This window comes from Gossypium hirsutum, chromosome D10 (genome assembly GCF_007990345.1).
Source record: "Gossypium hirsutum isolate 1008001.06 chromosome D10, Gossypium_hirsutum_v2.1, whole genome shotgun sequence".
In the NCBI taxonomy this organism is placed as follows: domain Eukaryota; kingdom Viridiplantae; phylum Streptophyta; class Magnoliopsida; order Malvales; family Malvaceae; genus Gossypium; species Gossypium hirsutum.
This window is the reverse complement of record NC_053446.1, coordinates 66,346,444-66,370,901: the sequence shown is the minus strand read 5'-3', so window position 1 is coordinate 66,370,901 and position 24,458 is coordinate 66,346,444. Positions and strand designations below refer to the sequence as shown.

The following is a 24,458-nucleotide window of genomic DNA, read 5'->3' as shown; positions in this document are numbered from 1 at the left end:
AAACTGCTTGAAATTGATAAAAATCGAAAATTGGGACAAAAATCAATAGTTGAACAAGTTGAATTGGTTTAAATAAATTGTTTATTTTTCAATTTTTTAAATTTTTAATTATTTATTTAATTATTGTTGGTCTAACAGTTCAACTGATTGAATCAATTAAATCGAGAACCGGTGGTTTGACTAGTTCAACCACCAATTTAATTATTAAAACACTAAACTTGACATTATTAAATTGTATCATGTCATCGGTAAAAAAATTATATAATATTTTTAACTTTCAAATGATGATGTGACATAAATAATTTTCAAATTTAAAACTAAAATGATAGCCAAAAATTATATTATTCCAATAAAAATTTAAATGTTTTTGGACGGTCAAACAAGCTATCACCCAGCTTAGTAAATAACTATCATGATTTGGAATTTTCCCTTTCTCAATTTTCCTAAGAGCCAAACAGATAACATACCAAACTTCGTAAACCATATTTCAGCAATCAAAAGCCATTAATTGTCAATTTTCCCTCTCTTTCCCTCGATTAGTTTCTGAACATCATAATATATGTTTCAGGCATGAAATATATAATATTTAACAAAAAATACTCGTTTTGACTGAAGAATGAAGATCATAGTAATTGGTAAAAGCCGGCAATGGACAAATTTTTCTTCCATTGGCGAGCTTAACAATGCTTAAATACTTAAAAAATTAACGAATCCATTGGAGTTTGTTCCCAGTACTACATTCAAAACCCTATATAAATTCCCCTTTCCATGGCATTATCTACTGCAAAACCAAGCTCCACAAAACTCAACAATGGCAGCCCGAACTTCCCCTTTGGCATGGCTTTCACTTGTCATTTTCACTCTTTCCATGTTTATGTCGTGCAGCCATGGTTCCTCTGATAACAGGAAGGTTTACATTGTTTACATGGGGAGCCTGCCAAAGGGCAAGGTTTCAACTACAAGCCTTCACACCAGTATGCTTCATGAAGTTCTTCCCGGGTACTTATTAATTGCATGTTCTTTTGGATTTATTTGGGTCAAATTGTGGTTTTAGTCCTTTAATTATACTCAATTTTGGGATCCATATGCTTTTATAATATTACTAGTTAGTTCGAATAAGTAACTTTCTTAATTTTTCTGGTTCAAATGTTGATTTGAATGTTTTTCTTAAAAACAGCCCTTCCAACTCATCATGCTGAAAAAGAGTTTATGATAGAAGTGGTAGGGCGAAGCAATAAAATTAATTTAGGGAGTACAGAGATAAATCATAAATTTTAATAAAATTAAAGTACAATTCTATTATTATACTAACATATAATTTTATAAAATTTTAAAAGACTAAAAAGCATATTTACTATTTTTGGGTGGCTAATCAGCCAAGGCCACTGTTTACCCACTTGTCTATGTCCCTAGAAGGGGTGTTTTAAAGATAAATCCAGTAAGAATTATAATCGGAACAAATAATAGTGTTATTTATTTGGATTAACTAACAACATTATAAAATTAAAATTAAATTATGCCGAGTTAAAGTATGAGAACTATAACCCTAATTTGAGCATAGTAAAGGATCAAGACCATAATTTGACCATTTTTACCGAGATTTTCTGACTACTTATGAATGAATGCAGCAATACTGTTGGATCAGATGTTTTGCTCTACAGCTACCACAGGAGCTTCAATGGCTTCGCTGCAAAATTGACCAAAGATGAAGCAGCTAAACTGAGAGGTTTTCTCGAGAAAAATTTTCAAACCAAGAAAATACAATGTCTTTTCCGTTTTGTTAGTAACTTTGGATTTAATCGTATTTTCCAGGAAAAGATGGGGTGGTATCAGTTTTTCTTAGCCAAAGAAAGCAACTTCATACATCAAGGTCATGGGACTTTATGGGATTCAACAGAAAAGTGAAAAGATCGGTTATCGAAAGCGATATCATAGTCGGAATGCTTGACACCGGGATTTGGCCGGAATCTCAAAGCTTTAATGATACTGGATTCGGTCCGATTCCGAGAAAATGGAGAGGAACATGCCAAAGCTCAACCAATTTCACTTGCAACAAGTAAAAACATAATCAAATGGAAATATTCATTCAACCTGTAAAATATTAAGTCTTTTAACAATGTCGCAATTCTCTTTTTCAGCAAAATAATTGGAGCTAGATATTACCGAGCTAATGGAGATTACAGTCCGTACGACTATAGATCGCCGAGAGACTCCGAAGGTCACGGGACTCATACTTCATCGACGGCTGCTGGTGGATTAGTTAGCAAGGCGAGCTTATACGGGTTAGCCAAAGGAACGGCTCGTGGTGGGGTGCCATCGGCACGCATTGCGGTTTACAAGATTTGTTGGTACGATGGTTGCTATGACGAAGACATTCTTGCAGCGTTTGACGATGCAATAGCTGATGGCGTCGACATAATCTCGCTTTCTGTCGGGAGTATTTTCTGGTCAGATTATTTTGATGATACGATTGCTATCGGAGCTTTCCATTCGATGAAAAATGGTATCTTGACATCGAATTCTGCCGGTAATAGTGGTCCCAGTCCGTCGTCAATTACAAACTTTTCGCCTTGGTCTTTATCGGTGGCTGCAAGTACCATTGATAGAAAGTTTGTCACTAAGGTCAAGCTCGGCAATGGTGTGACCTATGAGGTAAGAAAGCTAGTTTATGTTAATTATTCCGGCTTGGACGAGTATTTCGACCCTTGGATAGATCTAGACATTCCTGATACTTATGTCCGACATTAATTTTTAGGGAACCTCTATAAACACATTCGATCTGAAGGGAAAAATGTACCCTTTCATCGCCGGTGCAGCTGCTCCTAACACGTCGCAAGGTTATACATCCGAGGACTCAAGGTACATCTTTTCAACGATAATGTCAAATTTTATGCTATAAAATTAATCCTAATGCAATGAAAATTCCAGGTATTGCGGTCCGGGAACATTGGATGAAACCTTAGTGAAAGGAAAAATAGTTTTCTGCGATTACGACAGCAATGCTGATGGTCCAGTCGAAGCCGGTGCCATCGGTGCTGTGTTCCAGAGTGGCAGGCACAAGGATTATGCTTTCGCTTACGGTTTACCTCTTTCGAACTTGAACTTGGATGACGGAAGAATTGTTTTCGACTATGTCAACACAACAGAGTATTTATACTTTTCATTACCAAACATGATTATGCTTTGTTCAACTTGATTTAGTACATTAATCATTGTTTTATAATTGTCATGTTTGAAATAGAAACCCAACTGCAACAATATTCAAGACAAATGTCGAAGATAATCAGTTCGCTCCATTCGTTGTTTCATTTTCATCAAGAGGGCCGAACCCTGTCACAGCAGACATCCTCAAGGTGAATGTAAAAGAAAAATTAAAGATCAAAATATGTAGACTTAAAGCTCGTACCTCTGTTCTTACTGTCTCAGTTTTCGGATGCAGCCTGATCTTACAGCACCAGGGGTCGACATTTTAGCAGCATGGTCTGAAGCTCTCCCATTGACAGAAACCGAAGAAGATACAAGAGTTGTTTCCTACAACATTATTTCAGGCACATCCATGTCATGTCCCCATGCGACCGGTGCAGCCGCTTATGTTAAATCATTTCATCCAACATGGTCCCCTGCCGCCATCAAATCTGCTTTAATGACAACAGCTTTTCCAATGAGTTCCGAGAACAACATCGAAGCTGAGTTTGCATACGGTGCAGGCCATATAAACCCTGCACTAGCAGCCCGACCCGGATTGATATACGATGCTGGGGAGATTGATTATGTTAAATTCTTGTGTGGACAAGGATATAGTCCTAAACAAATCAAGCTCATAACCGAAAGTAACACCAAATGTTCAGAAGTAATGAATGAAGCTGTGTGGGATCTAAACTACCCTTCTTTCGCACTATCCACAACTCCCGGAGATTCGGTCACACGAGTCTTTCATCGGACAGTGACGAACGTTGGCTCGCCAGTGTCGACTTACAAGGCGGTTGTTAATGCTCCACCAGGACTCATAATTCAAGTTCAACCTAGTGTGCTTTCTTTCAAATCTCTTGGCCAAAAGCAATCTTTTACTGTGACCATCGGAGCACAACTCGGGAACTCTATGGTCTCCGGTTCTTTGATTTGGGACGACGGAGTGCATCAAGTGAGGAGCCCTGTCGTGGCTTATGCTTCCTTACTCGAATGAATTAATTTTATTGGAAACAAAAAAAAAGAAAAAAAGGTATTAAATGTTTGATTTATTTGTTGTGTTTGATGTTTCAATTTCAATGTTTCATGATAATCAATTGTATTAGGATGCAATTGTATTCATATAACTGAGACTGAAAATAAAAAGAATTTAAGGATACGTTTGTTTGGATGTTAAATATTTTCGGTAAAACATTTTCATTGTTTCATGGTGTTTGTTTGGTGAAAAATGTATTATTAAAAGAAATCATTCTCCCCAAAAGAAAGTAAAATCAAGACAACAAATTCGTTGTTAATATTTTCCAACAATTTGTAATTCTTCACCAATGATACACCTTTCTGCCAGAAATGTTGATTACAAGAAAATGTGTCATCATTCTTCACCAATGATATATGTTCCTTCAATCGATTTCAAATAATTCTATCAAAGCTGATCAATCCCCACCGTTGATTACAAGAAACTCTATCAAAGTTGATTTCTGGATGTGTTTCGAGATTAATCATCAATCGATTTCTAATAATTCTCCACATGGGTAAAATAAATTAGCATGTATGTAATCGGTACCGTTCAAGGAAAGAAATCATGTATTGGCTTAAGCAAAATTTTTTTATATCCTTAATATCCGTTTTACAATTCATATTTAGGTTTTATACTTATCTATCCTGAATTTGTTAATCTTCAATCTTAGCTTAAGCATTATAGAAAAGTATGAACCATATATGAATTTATGTAGTCTGTAGTTGTTGGTATAGATGTGCAAAAGGTTAATTGAGTCGATTTTTTTAATTTAATCAATTTAACCAATCATTATATGAAATAATTGAACCGACCAATTTAAATAGTATAAATTGATATAACCGAATCAACTTAATATTAATTAATTTATCTAGTTAATCATTTCGACGTGATTTAAATCAACTGATTTGATTATAAGATTTAATAACTCATAATTTACTGACATAATCAAATAAACTAACCATTTAACCAATTCAGCTAAGTTGATTTTAGCCGACTTCGGTGTGGCTGTGCTTAATATTTATTAAATTCAGTGTTGGTCGGTACTATGAAAATTAAGATTTCCTAATCTATTAATTTACAATCAATTCCTAACCTTAGACTTCCTATATATATATATATATTCTCAGTCAATTAATTATAGGAAAAGGCGTTAGGATAGCCCAACCCATAGACATTTTGCAAATTCCATTTCACCAACATCACAATTGACAATTATGATAAATTCAATCTTTCAATTCATCATTCACTAATGTGCCATAAACCTTAAGTTGTAAACATGACTCAGCCATATAACAACCCTAAATTTAACATGACATTACTAATTTCATGTGCATGATTACATGAAATTCGGTATGAAGGATGGAGGAGTTCCGTAAGATAAAGTAACAATTTAAGTCTACGCCGAAAGTCAGTACTGCAAGAAGTAGACGGTGTTGAAAAGTCAAAAATGGTGGGAGGTGCAATTGGCACCGAAAGAAGAAAGTAAAAAGTGGTTGGCAAGTTGAGTTTAAAGTTGAATGGTATAATTGCAATTTTGGTCCCTAATTTTTTAGGCCATTTGCAAGTTAGTCCCTAAACCTCAACTATAAATAGGCCTAACCATTTCTCATTTCAACCATCCCAACCAATCTTTCTCTCTTAGTTTTCTCTCTTCTCCCATTTGAGAATTCTTAAGGAATTCTATTTGTTTGTAATATTTTGGAGATAGTAAAGTTATCATCTGGTGTTAGTGCCCGATGACGTAGGTATAATTTACCGAACCTCGTTAAATCTCTTGTGTTCTTTCTTGTCCTATTTTTCTTTCAATATTTGAGGGTATAATAGTAGTATTTAATTGTGCTATTAAATTACTATAGAAGGGATATTCTGTCTAAGGAAAGACTTGGTATTTAAGAGATCCATGTGATCCACCTCTCTTCCCTGGGAATTGAACTTTGTGTGATTTTTTAGTACAATAATTTACACGCTTCCGACCCTATTGGAACAACAAGTGGTATCAGAGCCGAAGGTTAATCGTAGTATGCTCTGTGGTTGCAGTTTGAACTGATCTTCCACATCAGAAAAGATTTCCTTAGGTATATTGAAAGATTATGGAGAAAACGGTCGGTGTAGGAGCTTCAACATCGTCCATGTGGACAAGACCGACAATTGCAAATGCAATACTGGCCGTGGAGATCTTTGATGGCACGGGCCATTTTGGTATGTGGCAAAGTGAGGTTCTAGATCCCCTTTTTCAGCAGGGTCTAGACATTGCCATTGATGAAGAGAAACCAGATGATGTACAGGAGAAAGATTGGAAGGCGATCAATCGGTTGGCATGTGGCACAATTCGATCATGCCTTTCTCGAGAGCAGAGGTATGCTTTTTCAAAGGAGACTTCTGCAAATAAGTTGTGGGTGGCACTTGAAGAAAATTTTTTGAAGAAAAACAGTCAAAATAAGCTCCACTTGAAGAAAAGACTGTTTCGCTTCACATATGTCCCAAGTACCACAATGAATGATCACCTCACCAAATTTAATCAGTTAGTCACTGATTTGCTGAATATGGATGAGACATTCAAAGATGAAGATTTGGCTTTGATGCTGTTGGGGTCACTTCCTGAGGAGTTTGAGTTCCTAGAAACTACTCTACTTCATGGCAGGAGTGATATATCTCTGAGTGAAGTCTGTGCGGCCTTATACAGTTATGAACAGAGAAAGAAGGACAAACAGAAAAACTCAATCAGAGATACAGAAGCTTTAGTAGTCCGAGGTCGTTCATACACTCGGAAGAAAACTCAAAAGGGGAGATCAAAGTCAAAGTCCAGACTCGGGAAAGATGAATGTGCCTTTTGTCATGAGAAAGGCCACTGGAAGAAAAATTGTCCAAAGCTGAAGAATAAGGGAAAAGCTGCTGTAGATGCTTGTGTTGCAAAGCATGATACCAGTGACTCTGAACTATCACTAGTTGCATCATCATCGTCGTTCCACTCAGATGAGTGGATATTGGATTCGGGTTGTACCTATCATATGTCCCCTAACCGGGAGTGGTTCTCTGATTTAGTAGAACTAAATGGAGGAGTTGTTTATATGGGCAATGACAATGCCTGTAAAACTGTTGGGATAGGTTCAATCCAATTAAAGAATCAAGATGGATCAACCAGAGTTCTGACTGATGTTCGGTACGTGCCCAGTTTGAAGAAAAATCTCATCTCATTGGGAGCCTTGGAATCCAATGGTTCAGTTGTTACTATGAGAGATGGGGTTTTGAAAGTGACATCTGGCGCACTTGTGATATTGAAGGGCATCAGGAAAAATAACTTGTATTACTACCAAGGTAGTACAGTTATTGGAGCAGTCGCTGCAGCTTCCGGTAACAAAGACTTGGACTCAATGCAGTTGTGGCATATGAAGTTGGGACATGCCAGCGAAAAATCCTTGCAAATTCTGGCAAAGCAAGGATTGTTGAAAGGTACAAAGGCTTGCAAATTAAAATTTTGCGAGCATTGTGTTCTGGGAAAGCAAAAGAGAGTGAAATTCGGCACTGCTATCCATAATACAAAAGGTATTTTGGAATATATTCACTCAGATGTGTGGGGGCCTTCCAAAACACCTTCGTTGGGAGGAAAACACTACTTTGTTACTTTTGTTTATGACTTTTCCAGAAGAGTTTGGGTGTATACCATGAAAACTAAAGATGAAGTGCTTGGAGTTTTTCTTAAATGGAAAACTATGATCGAAAACCAGACTGGCAAGAAAATCAAGCGGCTTAGGACGGACAATGGAGGGGAATATAAAAGTGATCCGTTCTTCGATGTGTGCCAAGAGTATGGTATTGTTCGACACTTCACAGTTAGGGATACACCACAACAGAATGGAGTGGCAGAGCGTATGAATCGAACATTGCTGGAGAAAGTTCGATGTATGTTGTCCAATGCTGGATTGGGCAAGCAATTTTGGGCTGAGGCTGTGACATACGCTGGCCATCTTGTTAATCGTTTGCCATCATCTGCATTAGAAAGAAAAACTCCTATGGAGGTATGGTCTGGAAAACCGGCTACAGATTATGATTCCTTACATGTGTTTGGATCCACTGCATATTACCATGTGAAGGAGTCAAAGTTAGATCCGAGGGCAAAGAAAGCTCTCTTTATGGGAATCACTTCTGGAGTGAAGGGATTTCGTCTTTGGTGTTTAAGCACAAAGAAAATGATCTGTAGCAGAGATGTTACCTTTGATGAATCTGCCACATTGAAAAAGGTAGCAGATAAAGATATTCAGACGAGCAATACTCCACAGCAGGTGGAGTGTACTCCAAAACAGGTGGAGTTTGAGCAGATGGGGATTTGCCCAGTTAATAAGTCTAATTCTCCAGTCACAATAGAGGAATTAGAGGTTGAAGAGGTTCTGACCCAAGAACCACTAAGTACACCAGAACCAGTTGTAGTTGCAAGGCCACGGAGAGAAATTCGTAAACCTGCTCGATTTACTGATATGGTGGCCTACGCCCTTCCCGTTGTTGATGATATTCCTATCACTTATCAAGAAGCAATGCAAAGCTTAGAAAGTGATAAATGGAAAAGCGCCATGGATGAAGAAATGCAGTCTCTCCGAAAGAACAATACTTGGGAGTTGGCGCAATTATCGAAAGGTAAAAGGGCAATCGGATGCAAGTGGGTATTCGCAAAGAAAGATGGATCTCCTAGCAAGAAGGATATTCGCTACAAGGCAAGATTGGTGGCTAAAGGCTACGCTCAGAAGGAGGGAATTGACTACAATGATGTATTTTCCCCTGTTGTGAAGCATTCCTCCATTAGAATTTTGTTGGCCTTGGTAGCACAGTTGAATTTGGAGCTAGCTCAACTTGATGTTAAGACGGCTTTCTTGCATGGTGAGTTAGAAGAGGAGATCTATATGACTCAGCCCGAAGGATACACAGATGCTGGTGGTAGAAATTGGGTTTGTAAGCTAAACAAATCGCTATATGGATTGAAGCAATCCCCGAGGCAGTGGTACAAGCGATTTGATAGCTTTATGAGAAGGCAGAAGTACACAAGAAGCAAATATGACAATTGTGTATATTTGCAGAAGCTGCATGACGGATTTTTCATTTATCTACTCTTGTATGTTGATGATATGTTAATCGCTTCGAAGAGCCAAAATGAGATAGATAAGCTGAAGGCTCAGTTGAATCAAGAGTTCGAGATGAAAGATCTAGGTGAGGCCAAGAAGATTCTCGGCATGGAGATAAGTAGAGATAGACCGAGAGGCAAGCTCTGTTTAAATCAGAAGCAATATCTGAAAAAGGTATTACAATGTTTTGGTGTAAATGAAAACACAAAACATGTAAGTACCCCATTTGCTTCTCATTTGAAACTTAGTGCTCAATTATCTCCGAAGACTTAAGATGAAAGAGAATATATGGCGAAAGTCCCATATGCTAATGCAGTTGGGAGTTTGATGTATGCGATGGTGTGTACGAGGCCTGACATTTCACAAGCTGTTGGAGTTGTGAGCAGGTATATGCATGATCCTGGAAAAGGACATTGGCAAGCTGTGAAATGGATTCTACGGTATCTTCGAAAAACCGTAGATGTTGGTTTAATTTTTGAACAGGATGAAGCACTTGGTCAGTTTGTAGTTGGATATGTTGATTCCGACTTTGCTGGTGATTTAGATAAACGTCGTTCAACTACGGGGTATCTGTTTACTCTTGCGAAAGCCCCAGTGAGTTGGAAGTCTACCTTACAGTCTACAGTAGCTGTGTCTACTACAGAGGCAGAATATATGGCAGTTACAGAAGCTGTTAATGAGGCTATTTGGCTTAATGGATTATTGAAAGACTTGGGAGTTGTTCAAAGTCACATTAGTCTATATTGTGACAGTTAGAGTGCTATTCATTTAGCGAAAAATCAAGTCTATCATTCAAGAACCAAGCATATCGACGTAAGATATCACTTTGTGCGGGAAGTCTTTGAAAAAGGAAAAATTCTACTTCAGAAGATTCCGACAGCAGATAATCCCGCAGATATGATGACCAAGGTGGTAACAACAATCAAGTTTAATCATTGTTTGAACTTGATTAACATCCTGAGAATTTGAGCACCTTTAGGTGTATGGCGCTCGAGAGCGCATTTGGAGGCACTACAAAAGATAGCTTTATCAAATTTGGGGAGTTGAAGGAAGTGTGTGAAGATGTGATTATTCTAATCAAATCTTCAAGGTGGAGATTGTTGAAAAGTCAAAAATGGTGGGAGGTGCAATTGGCACCGAAAGAAGAAAGTAAAAAGTGGTTGGCAAGTTGAGTTTAAAGTTGAATGGTATAATTGCAATTTTGGTCCCTAATTTTTTAGGCCATTTGCAAGTTAGTCCCTGAACCTCAACTATAAATAGGCCTAACCATTTCTCATTTCAACCATCCCAACCAATCTTTCTCTCTTAGTTTTCTCTCTTCTCCCATTTGAGAATTCTTAAGGAATTCTATTTGTTTGTAATATTTTGGAGATAGTAAAGTTATCATCTGGTGTTAGTGCCCGAGGACGTAGGTATAATTTACCGAACCTCGTTAAATCTCTTGTGTTCTTTCTTGTCCTATTTTTCTTTCAATATTTGAGGGTATAATAGTAGTATTTAATTGTGCTATTAAATTACTATAGAAGGGATATTCTGTCTAAGGAAAGACTTGGTATTTAAGAGATCCATGTGATCCACCTCTCTTCCCTGGGAATTGAACTTTGTGTGATTTTTTAGTACAATAATTTACACGCTTCCGACCCTATTGGAACAACAGACGGCAATATTGTCATTCAAACTGGTTAAACTGAGATGATAATTTAAAATTCCATCAAAACCGAGCAACCAGGATGATAAGTTATTGCAATAAAGGTCATCGTCACGGATGACAAGTGAATGACCATCGTCACCGGAAAATCCGAGATGGTTAGTTATTAACATGTGTTTTGGAGTGCCGAACGATGCTTGAGGGCGAATAGGATGGGTGGGTGGGAACTAAAAATTAAAATCGCATTGCATCATGAACATAACCTTTACATGCATTGATTTATTGAAAGCTCTTTACATTATACTTAATTTGGTATGATGCTATAAATTGAATGCTTTACTGTTTGAACAATTATATATAATAGTTCAAAAATTAGAATCACACTGAGTTGTCATAAGCTCACCTTCCCTTTTCCTTACCTTATAGATAACACAGAAAATTTGGACTTAGAATGGCATTGGAGGAACCTCATACTAGCAACTCTTGTTTCTTTCATTATTATTTAAAAGTTTCATTAAAGTTTTCCTAAATAAATTTTTTTGTTTATTTATAGGTTTGTAATTACTAATTTTTTTTTATATCTTAGGTTTAAGATTGTTTAGCTTATTAATTTTAAGCATGACACTTAGTTAGTACTTTGATAATTGCATGCTATTTGGTTTAGAAAACTATTATTCTTAATAATGTTTTCCGCTACTTTAAAAAATACTTAAAGATTAGATAAGTCTTTTTAAAACCTTAACCGCGTAATTGGATTACTAAGTAAAGCTGATTTGATTAAAGTTTTTTCTTTAAAACTAAAGAGTGGTTTTTATACAATTCAACCCAAGCAAAAGAATGGCTTTATTGGATCACTTCGGTGATCAATGTAACGCCTTTGACTTAGTTGAAGTTCCTAGGCCGGGTCGGGGGTGTTGCACTATCAATTTGAAAGTGAGTAACAAATGACAATTAAACATGTTGTCAATATTTTCCGTCAATTGTAATTGATTTTGATTAGTAAATTAATAAATTTAGCTCTTTATGTTTATATATTTTGTATAAATGTTGATAGAATTTGTAAATATTATGGGCTAAATTTGTTAAACCAGAACCAGATTAATAAAATGTGTAAACTTAGACGACTAAATTTGTTATTATACAGATAAAAAATATTAACATTGTGATTAATTGTCCTTCTCACCTTTGAAATTATCAGGAGAACAATTTGCTTAATATCAAAATTGAAAGGGACCAAAAGTTGTTTTTTACCTAACAAAAAAACCATACATCCTATTATACACCAATTTGTCATTTTAAGGGAAAGGACAAATTAAATGTTTTGGCAAAGGAAGCTTGTACGTCGTGATTTGGATTTTCCCTTTCATAATTTTCCTAAGAACCAAACAGAAATCTAGCAAATTTTCATAAATATATTTGCAATCTAAAGTCATTATACAAAAAAAAAAAAATTCTACTCGAAGTGTCGAGTGGTAAACGTTTTGTGTTCGATCTTCAGTTGTGAGCAGTTTTAGGTTTGATCTTTAGACGATTCTTACTTCGTAATAGAGTTGAGCGAAAAATCAAGAAACTGAAAACCGAACAGAACCGTGATGTTTAGATGATTTTTGAAATACAAGTTTAAAAACCACAATTGCTCGAATTAAATCGAATAGTATTCTATTTTATATTTAATTATAGCTAATTTTAATTTTTTATGATATAAAAATAAAAATTTTATATTTAAAATAGTAAAATAATTTAAATTTTCTATATAATTTTTTTTTCAAAAAATACTACATTAGAGCTATATATTAAGTTTTATTTACTTAAAAAATTAACTTTCTTAAAAGAAATATTTATGAAAAAATATGCTATTAATCCCTATACTTATCTAAAATTTTGAGATTTAGTCCTTGTACTTTAAAAGTTAAAAGTTTGAACCCTTCTATTTTTTTTAATTTAAAAATTCTAGTCCAATCATTATTTTTCTTTGTAATTTCTATTAAAATTTCTCAACTTAACATATTTATTTTTTGTCAATCATATACAATGTTATATGAGGAAAGTCTAATCAATATGCTATGTTGACAAATTTTGGTGGAAAATATTAATAATGTTAATGGTTAGACTTAGTTTTTAAATAAAAAAAATAAGAGCACTTACTTTTTAGCTTTTAAAGTACAATTACTTATTTTTTAGCTTTTAACCCCTAAAGTTAAGAAAAAAAATGAGAATCGAAGCAAACTGAATTATCATAGATAATTTAAAAAATCTAAAAACACCAATTGAACTAAACCGAACTCACCCTAGAGACTGTTAGAGTTAATATAGTCAAAGCAGTTGTAATATAGTCAAAACCGTTGTACCGTTGTAAGTCTGTTAGCAGTTAGTCTGTTAGCAGTTAAAGATGATAGCAGTTAGAAAGGTTGCTGTAACGTCTGTCAGCTTCAGCTCTCATGCATGTATAAATACGTGCAACCTGCATGTATTAAGCAAGTCTTTGAATAAGATGTTTCTCTTCAGAGTTTTCTTCTTATAATTTCACAGAGACTCCCTATTATTAAAAAGAAGAAGATCCCACTTAAATAATACATGTTTCAGGCATGAAATGGTGACATTCAAAGGCTTTAATGAAGTTCTTAAGCCAAAACATATTTATATATATATATAGATACATTCAATTCGAATGCCAAATTACATACGACAAATTGAAAATTGTTTAATAAAATTTTCTTGTAATCTACACTTTTCGGCAGAAAACAGCATGCTTCATACATTTCTAGAAGCCGGCCAATGGCCAGGGATGGATCCATTGACGAGCTTAACAATGCTTTCGTTTTGTTTCATTAATTAATGTAAACAATTATATAAATGCCCCTTTCATTGCATTGGTTATTTGCTAACCCAAGCTCGAAAACTCATCGATGGCAGTCCGGACGTGTTCCTCGACATGGCTTACGCTTGTCTGTTTCACGATTTGCTTCCTCGTCGGCTGCCATGGAGCTTCCGATACGAATGAGAGACAGGCAAATAGATAAAGAAATCCGAGCTGATTTTGGTTGATTTCGGAACTCGAATTAGTTCTAATGTGTTTAATTGTTGTTGGGTTGAACCAGGTTTACATTGTGTACATGGGTGACCTTCCGAAGGGTGATGTCTCCGTTTCGAATATTCATATCGGCATGCTCGAAGAAATCGTTTCCGGGTTTGTCGATTATTATTTTGTTATTCCAAAATTTTGCGCCTTTTAATTGACTTCCGATTCGTTGATATTTAACGTAGGTTTATGAATTATTTATACAGTGTTGCATCGGATGTTTTGCTCTATAGCTACCGTAGGAGTTTCGATGGATTTGCAGCTAAGTTAACTGAAGATGAGGCAAATAAACTTAAAGGTATTAATCACTCTCTTCTTTGTGGTGTCTAATTATGGTTTTAGTCCCTCTATTACGCTGCAATTGGGATTTAATTTATTTATTTTAATTCAGCATAATTTAGTGGGTATAAATCGATAATTTTGTTAGTTACTATCGATAAAGTGATACCTTGAAGTATTTATTAGTTCTTATCACTTTAATGGAAATAACTAATGATGTTCAATATTTTCAGAATTGGATTAGTGGTCAAACAAGTCAAATCACCAATTTTTAATTTAATTGGTTCAGTCACTTGCTCAAACACCCAAAAAAAAAAGAAAAAATTCTGAAAAATAAAAAAAATTATAAACACAAATAAATAAAAATAAATACATAAACATCAATTAAAAATTCTACATTCAATTAAAACATTAACATTATCATTTCTAATTTGTAATTGAAGTATTGAACTACCAAAACAAACATTAATGATATTTATGATAAATTAAATCATTGTCATTAATCCATTCTCAAAGCTAATATATACATTAATTTTTAATTCTTCTCTTATTAGTATTGAATATAAGAAATCAAATAAATAAAATATAAAATGCTTCCTCGTTTAATATATCATGATCACTATTTGCTGTTTGGTAAACTGAAAATTAAGTACTAAAAAATTAAGTGCTAAAATATTGAGTATTTAAAAGTTAAGTGCTGAATTTGAATTATGAAATCTTTTTGGTATGCTTAATATAATTAGACTATTTGATAAATTTAAATATTAAATTATGAAAGTTTTTATTTTATATTTGTATCCATATAGTTCAAACATTTAATGTTATTTTAAACAAATTTCTAGTCTTTAATAATATTTTGTACATATTAAAAATTCAAAATAAATTATATTCTTAATAAATATGAATATTATAAATAAAAAAACTTAAATATTAAATCGGGAGCAATGTGAAATTCGAGTTCAGTATCTTAGCAAAGTAATTAATTTAATATTGATTTGCTATTTCATCTCATAAATTAATCATAAAATTTTGATCTTTCAATTTGAATATCAATGTTTGAAAAAACTATTTAATGAAGAAGAGAATGAAAAAGTACATTTGGAACGCAAAATAATGTTATCATTATCTTTGTCCGAACCAGTATATTTGTCGATTCCTAATCCAACCAGTTAAACTGATTAATCTAGTTCGATTCCAACAACATTAATATTGTTATCAGTTTGGACTAAAATTTCAGCATAATAAAAGGACTAAAACGAAGTTTTTGGTAAATTATGGATATATTAAAAAGAAACTTTTGGGTAACTAATTTTTAACTTTTTTTTCCAGGAAAGGAAGGGGTTGTATCAGTGTTCCCTAGTCAAAAGAAGCAGCTCCATACATCAAGAACATGGGAATTTATGGGATTCAACAAAAAAATGAAAACATCAATCATTGAGAGTGATATCATCATTGGAATGCTTGACACTGGGGTTTGGCCCGAATCTGAAAGTTTTAACGACACTGGATTTGGTCCGATTCCGAAAAAATGGAAGGGCACCTGCCAAAAATCGGCCAATTTCACTTGCAACAAGTACATAATCGAACTTAACATTAAGGAAATAGTTCATTAGATCATGAAATATTGGCCTTTAACAAGGTTTTAATCTGTTTCAGTAAGATAATCGGAGCTCGATACTACCTGACCGATGGCGATAATGGTCCGGAAGATTTTATATCTCCAAGAGACGCAGAAGGTCATGGGACTCATACAACATCAACAGCTGCAGGTGGCTTAGTTAGCCAAGCCAGCTTATTCGGCATAGCCAAAGGAACGGTTCGTGGTGGGGTTCCGTCCGCACGTATTGCGGTGTATAAGATATGTTGGTCCTATGGTTGCTCCGATGAAGGCATTCTCGCTGCATTTGATGATGCAATAGCTGACGGTGTTGACATAATCTCTCTTTCGGTAGGGAGTTCCATTCCATTTGATTACTTTGAAGACTCGATCGCGATCGGCGCTTTCCATGCAATGAAGAAAGGGATCCTCACTTCGAACTCCGCCGGTAATGGCGGTCCTACTCCTGGATCCGTCGTGAATGTTTCACCTTGGTCACTAACTGTGGCAGCTAGTACGATAGATCGGAAGTTCGTTACGAAGGTGAAACTCGGTAACGGCCAAATTTACGAGGTAATTAGAGGGATATTCATAACTCAATTCATGTCTTGAATTGAATTACACTTAAAATTTTCTTCCTATAGGGTGCCACTATAAATACATTTGATCTCAAAGGAAAAATGTACCCTTTCATCTACGGTGGAGATGCTCCGAATTTGACCTTAGGCGTCGCATCTGAGTTTTCCAGGTATAGTGCAGACGATTTGGTATTAGTTCAGTGTCATTAAATGTACCTTGATTTTAACGAAATTTTGTTACAGGTATTGTTTTCCAGGGGCATTGAATGCAACATTAGTGAAAGGAAAGATCGTTTTTTGCGAGTACTTCACCGATTACGAAGGTGTATTGGAGGCCGGAGCCCTCGGTGCGGTGTTTCAAGATACAGGAAACAAGGATTTTCAATTCAGTTACCCTCTACCTTTTTCCACCTTGAATGTGAATGATGGAAGAATGATCATCAACTACTTGAATACAACAGAGTATTTTCCTATTTCCTTATATAATATTGGTTTAATTCAAATTTGGCCCCTCTAGTATGCTCAATTTAGGATATAGTCATTATTCTTTAATTTGATAAAATCTAGTCTTTACTCATTGGTTGTTCTAAATAGTTAATACCATTAACTATTCTAGTTAAAATGCAAACTTGAATTTTTCTTAAAAACTTCCCTTTTGATAAAAAATAAAATTTCATGTCATGTTGGAAGGGTATTTTTAAGAAAAGAAATCCATGTAAGCATTTTAACTAGAATTGTCAACGGTGAAAGTACCTGACAGCTCCCTCTATTATAGAGATTGGATCAAATTAGTCCCCTACTATGAAAAGAAATCAAATAAGGCTAAATTTTAACATTGTTAACATTTACTCAATTAAAAAGTAAATGTCATTTTTTAAATAGTAAATGGTAATTTTATTAATATTTCTTCTTATTTGATTGTTTTTAATAGTATAGAGACTAAATTAATTCATTTAATAGTGGAGGGACTAATATGATAAAGTCCCTATAATAGACGGATCTATTGGTAATTTCACCAATAATAAATGGTCTTTAACTATTTGGACTAACTAATTTCATTATAAGAGTAGAAGATCCAATTATTTGAAATTAAATTATAGGGACTAAAAACTAAATTTCTGCATAGTAGAAGGACCAACATCATATTTTGACATATAATATTCAATTATAAAGAGTTTAATCAATGGATTCATATAATTAATTTAGTTTAATTACTTTCATTTGTTTATTAGGAATCCAACAGCAACAATATTCAAGACCAGCCAAGACAATAATCAATTTGCCCCTTTTGTTGTTTCATTTTCATCTAGAGGCCCTAACCCTATAACAACAGATATACTCAAGGTAATGATGAAATGATGTTTCACAATTTTTTCAGTTAACTTCCTTTCCAAGTTTCTAATTTTCTCAATCCGAGACTAGCCTGATCTTACTGCACCCGGGGTCGATATCTTGGCGGCGTGGTCAGAAGCATCCACCGTGACAGAAGACGATACCCGAAGAACTCGTTACAACATTATTTCGGGTACATCCATGTCTTGTCCGCATGCGACCGGGGCTGCTGCTTACGTTAAATCATTTCATCCGACATGGTCCCCTGCTGCCATTAGATCTGCTCTAATGACAACAGGTAATTCATTAAGGCTATTCGAGATCTGGGTTCCGGATTACAACATCTAACCATATTTCATCTACTCTTTTGCAGCTATTCCGATGACTTCTAACAACAACATCGAAGGTGAGCATGCGTACGGGGCAGGTCACATAAACCCTTTACAAGCAACCGACCCCGGATTGGTATACGATGCAGGAGAGATCGATTATGTTAAATTCTTGTGTGGACAAGGATATACCATTGCAAACATTCAACTAATAAGTGGAAATAGTAGCAGTTGTTCCGAAGAAACGGATGGTACGGTGTGGGATCTAAACTATCCGTCGTTCGCATTATCCTCAACTCCTGGAAAATCAATCACTCGAGTCTTTCATAGGACAGTGACGAATGTCGGCTCAGCAGTGTCAAATTATAGGGCGGTAGTTAACGCTCCGCCAGGGCTCATAATCCAAGTTCAACCGAGCGTGCTTTCTTTCGAATATGTCGGTCAACAACAATCGTTCGTTGTGACTGTTGGAGCTGAACTTGGGAACTCGATGATCTCCGGTTCTTTGATTTGGGATGATGGTGTTCATCAAGTTAAGAGCCCCATTGTCGCTTATGCTTCAATAATGCTATGATTATGAGATATTTTATGTTTTTATTAATCTCTCAATCTGTTTGTTTTTATGTTTTTATCAAATAATTTAATGAACACAGAACAATGAAATTGGTTTCATGTAGTTGAAAAATATGCAAGTGCGATGGAGAAATAAATTAATTTAGTTCTTCATATTATTGTCATCCTACTGAACTTATTTTTTATGTACTTGTTATTGAAAATATCTATAGATAAGATTGTATGAAATTATTACGTCTTGTCAAAATATATCATTTCTATTAAAATCATGTTACATATGTAAAAAAAATTTAAGCTCAAGTTTGACTCACAAAGTTCATTCATATACCTATTTCATTATTCAAAAAATAATAAAAATAAATTATTAAAATAATTTTACAATTTTTCGGATATTTTTATACAATTTAACTGATACCAAATTAATCGAATGGGTTGCTAACTATTATTGGAGGGGATAGTTCTTTGATGAAGTACTCAAACGGAACTTGTAGAACACTGCCTTCTAAAATTACACTTTCTTTTTATGGATTGATCTATGCTTTTTAAAAAAATAATAATTAAATGTCACGTATAGAGTAATTTTCCAATAATTAAGTGATTTATTGAGAAGATATTGCACTCTTAGTTGGACATATCAATTCCATTCCAACTTCCAAAATTTTATGCATTAATTCGAATCTAAATTTAAATATTTAATTTAATTAATTTAAATTCGAATCGTATTTATTCAATTTAATCATAAAAGGCCACCAAATTAAATAAAATGTCTGAAATTTAAAATGATTCAAACAATTATTTCGAAATAATCAAAATTCGAATGTGAAACCAAAATGACCCAACATTACTATATCTTAATTTCTCTTGCCAGCTAGTAATTCCAGTCACAATATGTAATTTTCTCTTTGAAATTTTCCCGAGAGCCAAACATAAACAGACTAAATTCTATCTCAGACCATTTCTTAAAATCTTAATTACGTATGCATCTCAAGTCCATTTTATGTTCTTTCGAACATCATACACAACTAAGCTTCGCAACAAGAACATAGTAAAATGATGCCTTTAGAAGCTTTTGTTTGTCGGCGGGACTAACAAAGTAAAAAAATTCCAACAATTCCCGCTACATTCACTGCCTATATAAACCCCATATTCGCACACTGCTTAATCTATCAGCAAAAACCTCTCCAATGGTGATTCAAGCTTCTCTTGTGCAATGGCTCAAGCTAATCACTTTTGCTTGCACCTTGCTGGCAGTTAGCTTCCGTGGGGCGGCATCCGATTATCGAAAGGCACATAAGTCCCTTATGCATTAGCTATGTTACTTCGACACTTCATTTGAGTTCGAATAGTATAAATGTTTTCATTGAATGGTTAAGTTTGTTGAATTCAGGTACATATAGTATACATGGGTGACCTTCCAAAGGGTGAATTTTCAGCTGTAACTCTTCATAATAACATGCTAGAACAAGTTGTCGGAAGGTAAATTTGTCACAAACATTACCGGTATGGTTAAATAATTAGATGAGATCGACTAAAATTCATTTAAAATTTAACAGCGGCGCATCGGAGTTACTGCTACATAGTTACCGAAGGAGTTTCAACGGCTTCGCCGCCAAATTGACCAATGAAGAGGCAGAGAAATTGGCTGGTTTGTTCGCATTGCGTCATATTTTTTATTCAATCCTAATATTTTTATCATCCTCCCATATGAACTCTCGGATTTGAATGAATAATCGGACCGCTCGACAAGTCTAATCGCAACTGTATAACATAGAAATTTGGATTAAAATGCAAAAAGCAAGTCTCAACCGTACTAATGAATATAGCACTTTATTTCAGACATGGAAGGGGTTGTTTCTGTTTTCCAAAGCCAAAAGAAGGAGCTCCACACGGCAAGATCGTGGGACTTTGTCGGTTTCTTTGAACATTCTAGACGTACGGTGTTGGAAAGCGACATCATAGTAGCTGTCCTCGATACAGGGATTTGGCCTGAATCGGAAAGTTTTGACGATAAAGAATTCGGTCCTCCTCCGAAGAAATGGAAGGGCAGTTGCCAAAAGTCGTCTAATTTCACTTGCAACAAGTAAATATGATTGAACATATGTACTTACACAGATTATATATATTATGATATAAAATCTTAGCAAAATTTCCAATATCACATGCAGTAAAATAATCGGGGCAAGATACTATCGAGCTAAAGGAGATTATCCTTCGGAAGATTTGCAGTCACCGAGAGATTCCGTAGGTCACGGGAGTCACACTGCATCAATAGCTGCTGGTGCTGTAGTTAGCAAGGCAAGTTTATACGGATTTCGTGCAGGGACAGTTCGTGGAGGAGTGCCATCAGCTCGTATCGCAGTATACAAAATCTGTTGGTACGATGGATGTTACGATGAAGACATTCTCGCAGCATTCGATGATTCTATTGCAGATGGAGTTGACATAATCTCCCTTTCAATCGGAGGATTCTTTGCTTCGGAATATTTCAGTGATTCGATCGCTATAGGAGCTTTCCATTCGATGAAAAACGGGATACTAACATCGAATTCAGCTGGTAACGATGGTCCTTATTATGCTTCTGTTGTAAACATTTCCCCTTGGTCTCTCTCAGTAGGTGCAAGTACCATCGATAAAAAATTTCAAACTATGGTGAAATTGGGTAATGGTAAAGTTTTCAAGGTAATAAAACAGACTTGTCCATTTGAGTAAAAATATTATGGAGTTTCAGATATTAGAAGTTATATTGCATTTTACATTTTTACTCAAAAAATGAGCATATTAGTTCATGTATATTAGATTAAAGACCAAACTGATCCTTTATTTTAAAATTTAATCGATTTCTACTATTAAAAGTCGGCATACTTGATGGAATAATCAAATAGTCCACATGTACCTCATTATAACTTACGGATTAGTTTTTAATAGTAGAAATGGATTAAATTTTTAACAGAAGGATCAATATGTTCTTTGATCTAATGTAAAAGTATTAATTTACCCATTTTTGAGTGGAAGGGATAAAATGCAATTTGACTCTTAGTACAAGGGTCTCTATGATACTTTTAACATTGATTTCATGTTATTTTACTACAATCTGTATTGGCAATACTGATAAAATTACCTTGTCATTCATAGGGAACTTCGATAAATACTTTCGATCTTAAGGGTAAATTTCATCCTCTCATATGGGGTGCCGATGCTCCGAAATATAGTTCATCAGAATCCAGGTAATATTTGCTGCAATTCTTCGCTTAAATTCATATAAAAGGAATAGAAATTCATTGTAAAATAAATGCAGGGTTTGCTTGCCAGGCTCCTTGAATGAGACCTTGGTAAAGGGAAAAATTGTTCTTTGTGATTACTTGGATTTCATGGAGGGACCATTACAGGCGGGAGCTGTTGGGGCTCTAATTCGAGACGATGGATTCAAAGATTTCGCCTACACTTTCATGTTGCCTGCTTCGGTTCTAGGACTAACCGACGGAAGTGACATTTTGCACTACATTAATACAACGAAGTACCATCACTATAACTTCAAGATCAGTATCATAAATTATTGAATTTCACTAATATGCACCACAAACAAACTGCGAAATAGTGACGGATTAGAAACCATTTCTAAAAACAAAAAACCGTCGGTATAGGTCAAAAACTATACTGATGATGAAAATGGGTATTCTGACAAAAGAATAACCATGTAACATCCATATTGACTTTCTTTTTTGACAAAAACGCGACTGTTGGAATAGATTTAAAAGTCTATACCGACAGTTTAAGCATAAATAGCAATTGTCGGTATAGGTACCATCCACTATAGTTGATTTTCTAATACCTATACTGACAGTAAAATCGTCAATATATTTGAGTAAAATTCTGATCTATCTCCTTGAACTTATAGAAGCAATATGAGTTGTCAGTAAATGTTTTTATATGGTCAAATTCCTATTATAACCCTAAACATATAGTGACGACTTTTACCATCATGAATACAAATATACCGATGGACCATCAGAATCCAATTGCTAATATTTTAGTTTGTTTACAAAATTAATTAATTTATAAATCGATGGATCATCAGATAATTTTAGTTCAAAGATTTCGCCTACACTTTCCCTTGCGTGTTTCGGTTCTCAAATTAATCGACGAAAGTGAAGTATTGCACTACATTTATACCATGAAGTAGCATCACTATAACTTCATGACCAGCATATTTCACTAATTTTGTTTCATTTAATTGTGTAGGAAAGCAGAAGCAGCAATACTTCGGAGTACCGAGGAGAAAGACGAACTTGCTCCCTATGTTGCTTCGTTTTCATCGAGAGGACCCAATATTCTTTCACTTGACATCCTCAAGGTATAAATTGAATCTATAATAATCAACCCCTTTGATCGATGTTCAAAGTTTGTGACATTTGAATATAAATTGCAGCCGGATATAACAGCACCGGGAGTTGACATATTAGCAGCGTGGTCGGAGGCTACGACCGTGACAGGGGTCATAAATGATAAAAGAATAGTTAAATACAATATAATCTCTGGTACTTCAATGTCTTGCCCGCACGCGACAGCTGTAGCGGCTTATGTCAAATCATTTCATCCGACTTGGTCCCCTTCGGCTATTAAATCAGCTCTAATGACAACAGGTACTAATACCATATTTGCTGTTGGTGAATCTTATATATGGTTACTAATTAACCAATATCTTTCTCTGTTTTGCTACAGCATGGCCAATGAGTCCTAAGACAAATACCGATCTCGAGTTCGCGTATGGGTCTGGTCTTATAAACCCATCATCGGCCATCGATCCAGGATTGGTCTATGATGCCGGGGAGATTGATTACATTAAATTTTTGTGCGGACAAGGGTATAGTTCGAAACAACTTCGCCTTGTTACAGGAGATAATAAAACCGGTTGCACGAAAGCAACAAATGGAAGTGCATTGGATTTAAACTATCCTACATTCGCATTAGCTGTTAGTCTCTCAGGAGATGATACATACTTCAGTCGTGATTTTCATAGGACCGTAACCAATGTCGGATCACCGGTTTCGACTTATAATGCCATCGTTAATGCTCCAAAGGAACTCGACATCAAAGTTAAGCCAAATGCTTTGTCGTTCAAGTCCATTGGAGAAAAGAAATCGTTTGTTGTTACGGTTGCAGTGAAGGTTGGTCTTCCGACGGTCTCGGGTACTTTGGTATGGGATGATGGTGTGCATAAAGTAAGGAGTCCCGTTGTTGCCTTTTAAACCATGATTTCGATTACCAGTAATAAAACTAAGGGGATTGCTAATAGTAATGATAATCTCAATGTATGTACATATTGATGTTGAATAAGAAATCAATGGAGAAATTGAAAATTCTCCTCAATAAATGAATACAAATGTATTTTATCATCAAGGCTTTATTAATAAATTGGACCTTAAACTATATTGGCCTAAATTCCCGTATTGATTTCTGAGTTTTGGTCACTTAACTTCAAAAAGATACAAAATAACCATTAAACTATTCAAAAGATATCATTTAAATCACTGAACTATTCGAATGTTTTTTTAACAACTCGCTGAGTTGTTAAGTTTTTTTCTAAAGAAAAAAAAAGTTTAGCTAGCAAGCTCTAAGAGACAATTCAAAGATCGGTACAATGGACCGATGCCCATCAACAAATAGAAGTCTTTAGATCCATGTCGATCTTACAATCAGTGTTGGAGATTGAAAAAAAAAGTTGTTTAGA

General features: G+C 35.0%; 3 protein-coding genes across 3 annotated transcripts; all 3 read left to right on the top strand.

Moving 5' to 3' along the window:
* The first annotated feature begins 801 nt into the window (after positions 1 to 801).
* LOC107935317 (cucumisin) lies at positions 802 to 4,336 on the top strand. Its single transcript, XM_041103730.1, has 8 exons — positions 802 to 999; positions 1,629 to 1,726; positions 1,813 to 2,056; positions 2,139 to 2,652; positions 2,756 to 2,859; positions 2,929 to 3,147; positions 3,242 to 3,353; positions 3,440 to 4,336. Exons 1-8 carry the CDS (start codon positions 812 to 814, stop codon positions 4,181 to 4,183), a joined length of 2,223 nt encoding a protein of 740 aa, XP_040959664.1. The 5' UTR covers positions 802 to 811; the 3' UTR covers positions 4,184 to 4,336.
* Positions 4,337 to 14,067: 9,731 nt separating this feature from the next.
* On the top strand, positions 14,068 to 18,850 carry LOC107935312 (cucumisin). Its single transcript, XM_016867883.2, has 9 exons — positions 14,068 to 14,150; positions 14,249 to 14,340; positions 15,651 to 15,894; positions 15,978 to 16,491; positions 16,563 to 16,666; positions 16,740 to 16,958; positions 17,729 to 17,840; positions 17,919 to 18,126; positions 18,202 to 18,850. The coding sequence occupies exons 1-9, from the start codon at positions 14,077 to 14,079 to the stop codon at positions 18,729 to 18,731; spliced, it is 2,097 nt and encodes a 698-aa protein (XP_016723372.2). The 5' UTR covers positions 14,068 to 14,076; the 3' UTR covers positions 18,732 to 18,850.
* A 1,333-nt stretch (positions 18,851 to 20,183) lies between these two features.
* LOC107935300 (cucumisin-like) lies at positions 20,184 to 24,159 on the top strand. Its single transcript, XM_016867872.2, has 9 exons — positions 20,184 to 20,206; positions 20,284 to 20,375; positions 20,567 to 20,810; positions 20,896 to 21,409; positions 21,863 to 21,954; positions 22,026 to 22,244; positions 22,970 to 23,081; positions 23,157 to 23,370; positions 23,450 to 24,159. The coding sequence occupies exons 1-9, from the start codon at positions 20,184 to 20,186 to the stop codon at positions 23,974 to 23,976; spliced, it is 2,037 nt and encodes a 678-aa protein (XP_016723361.2). The 3' UTR covers positions 23,977 to 24,159.
* The last annotated feature ends 299 nt before the right edge of the window (positions 24,160 to 24,458 follow it).

Bases quoted from the DNA above. Each gene is read 5' to 3' on its own strand.
- LOC107935312 (XM_016867883.2), top strand. From the start codon at position 14,077: ATGGGTGACCTTCCGAAGGGTGATGTCTCCGTTTCGAATATTCATATC. The intron at 16,667-16,739 runs GTATAGTGCAGA...ATTTTGTTACAG, and splicing joins GTCGCATCTGAGTTTTCCAG to GTATTGTTTTCCAGGGGCAT. The intron at 18,127-18,201 runs GTAATTCATTAA...ACTCTTTTGCAG, and splicing joins ATCTGCTCTAATGACAACAG to CTATTCCGATGACTTCTAAC.
- LOC107935317 (XM_041103730.1), top strand. From the start codon at position 812: ATGGCAGCCCGAACTTCCCCTTTGGCATGGCTTTCACTTGTCATTTTC. The intron at 1,727-1,812 runs GTTTTCTCGAGA...CGTATTTTCCAG, and splicing joins TGAAGCAGCTAAACTGAGAG to GAAAAGATGGGGTGGTATCA. The intron at 2,653-2,755 runs GTAAGAAAGCTA...ATTAATTTTTAG, and splicing joins GCAATGGTGTGACCTATGAG to GGAACCTCTATAAACACATT.
- LOC107935300 (XM_016867872.2), top strand. From the start codon at position 20,184: ATGCTAGAACAAGTTGTCGGAAG. The intron at 21,955-22,025 runs GTAATATTTGCT...AAATAAATGCAG, and splicing joins TATAGTTCATCAGAATCCAG to GGTTTGCTTGCCAGGCTCCT. The intron at 23,082-23,156 runs GTATAAATTGAA...TATAAATTGCAG, and splicing joins TTTCACTTGACATCCTCAAG to CCGGATATAACAGCACCGGG.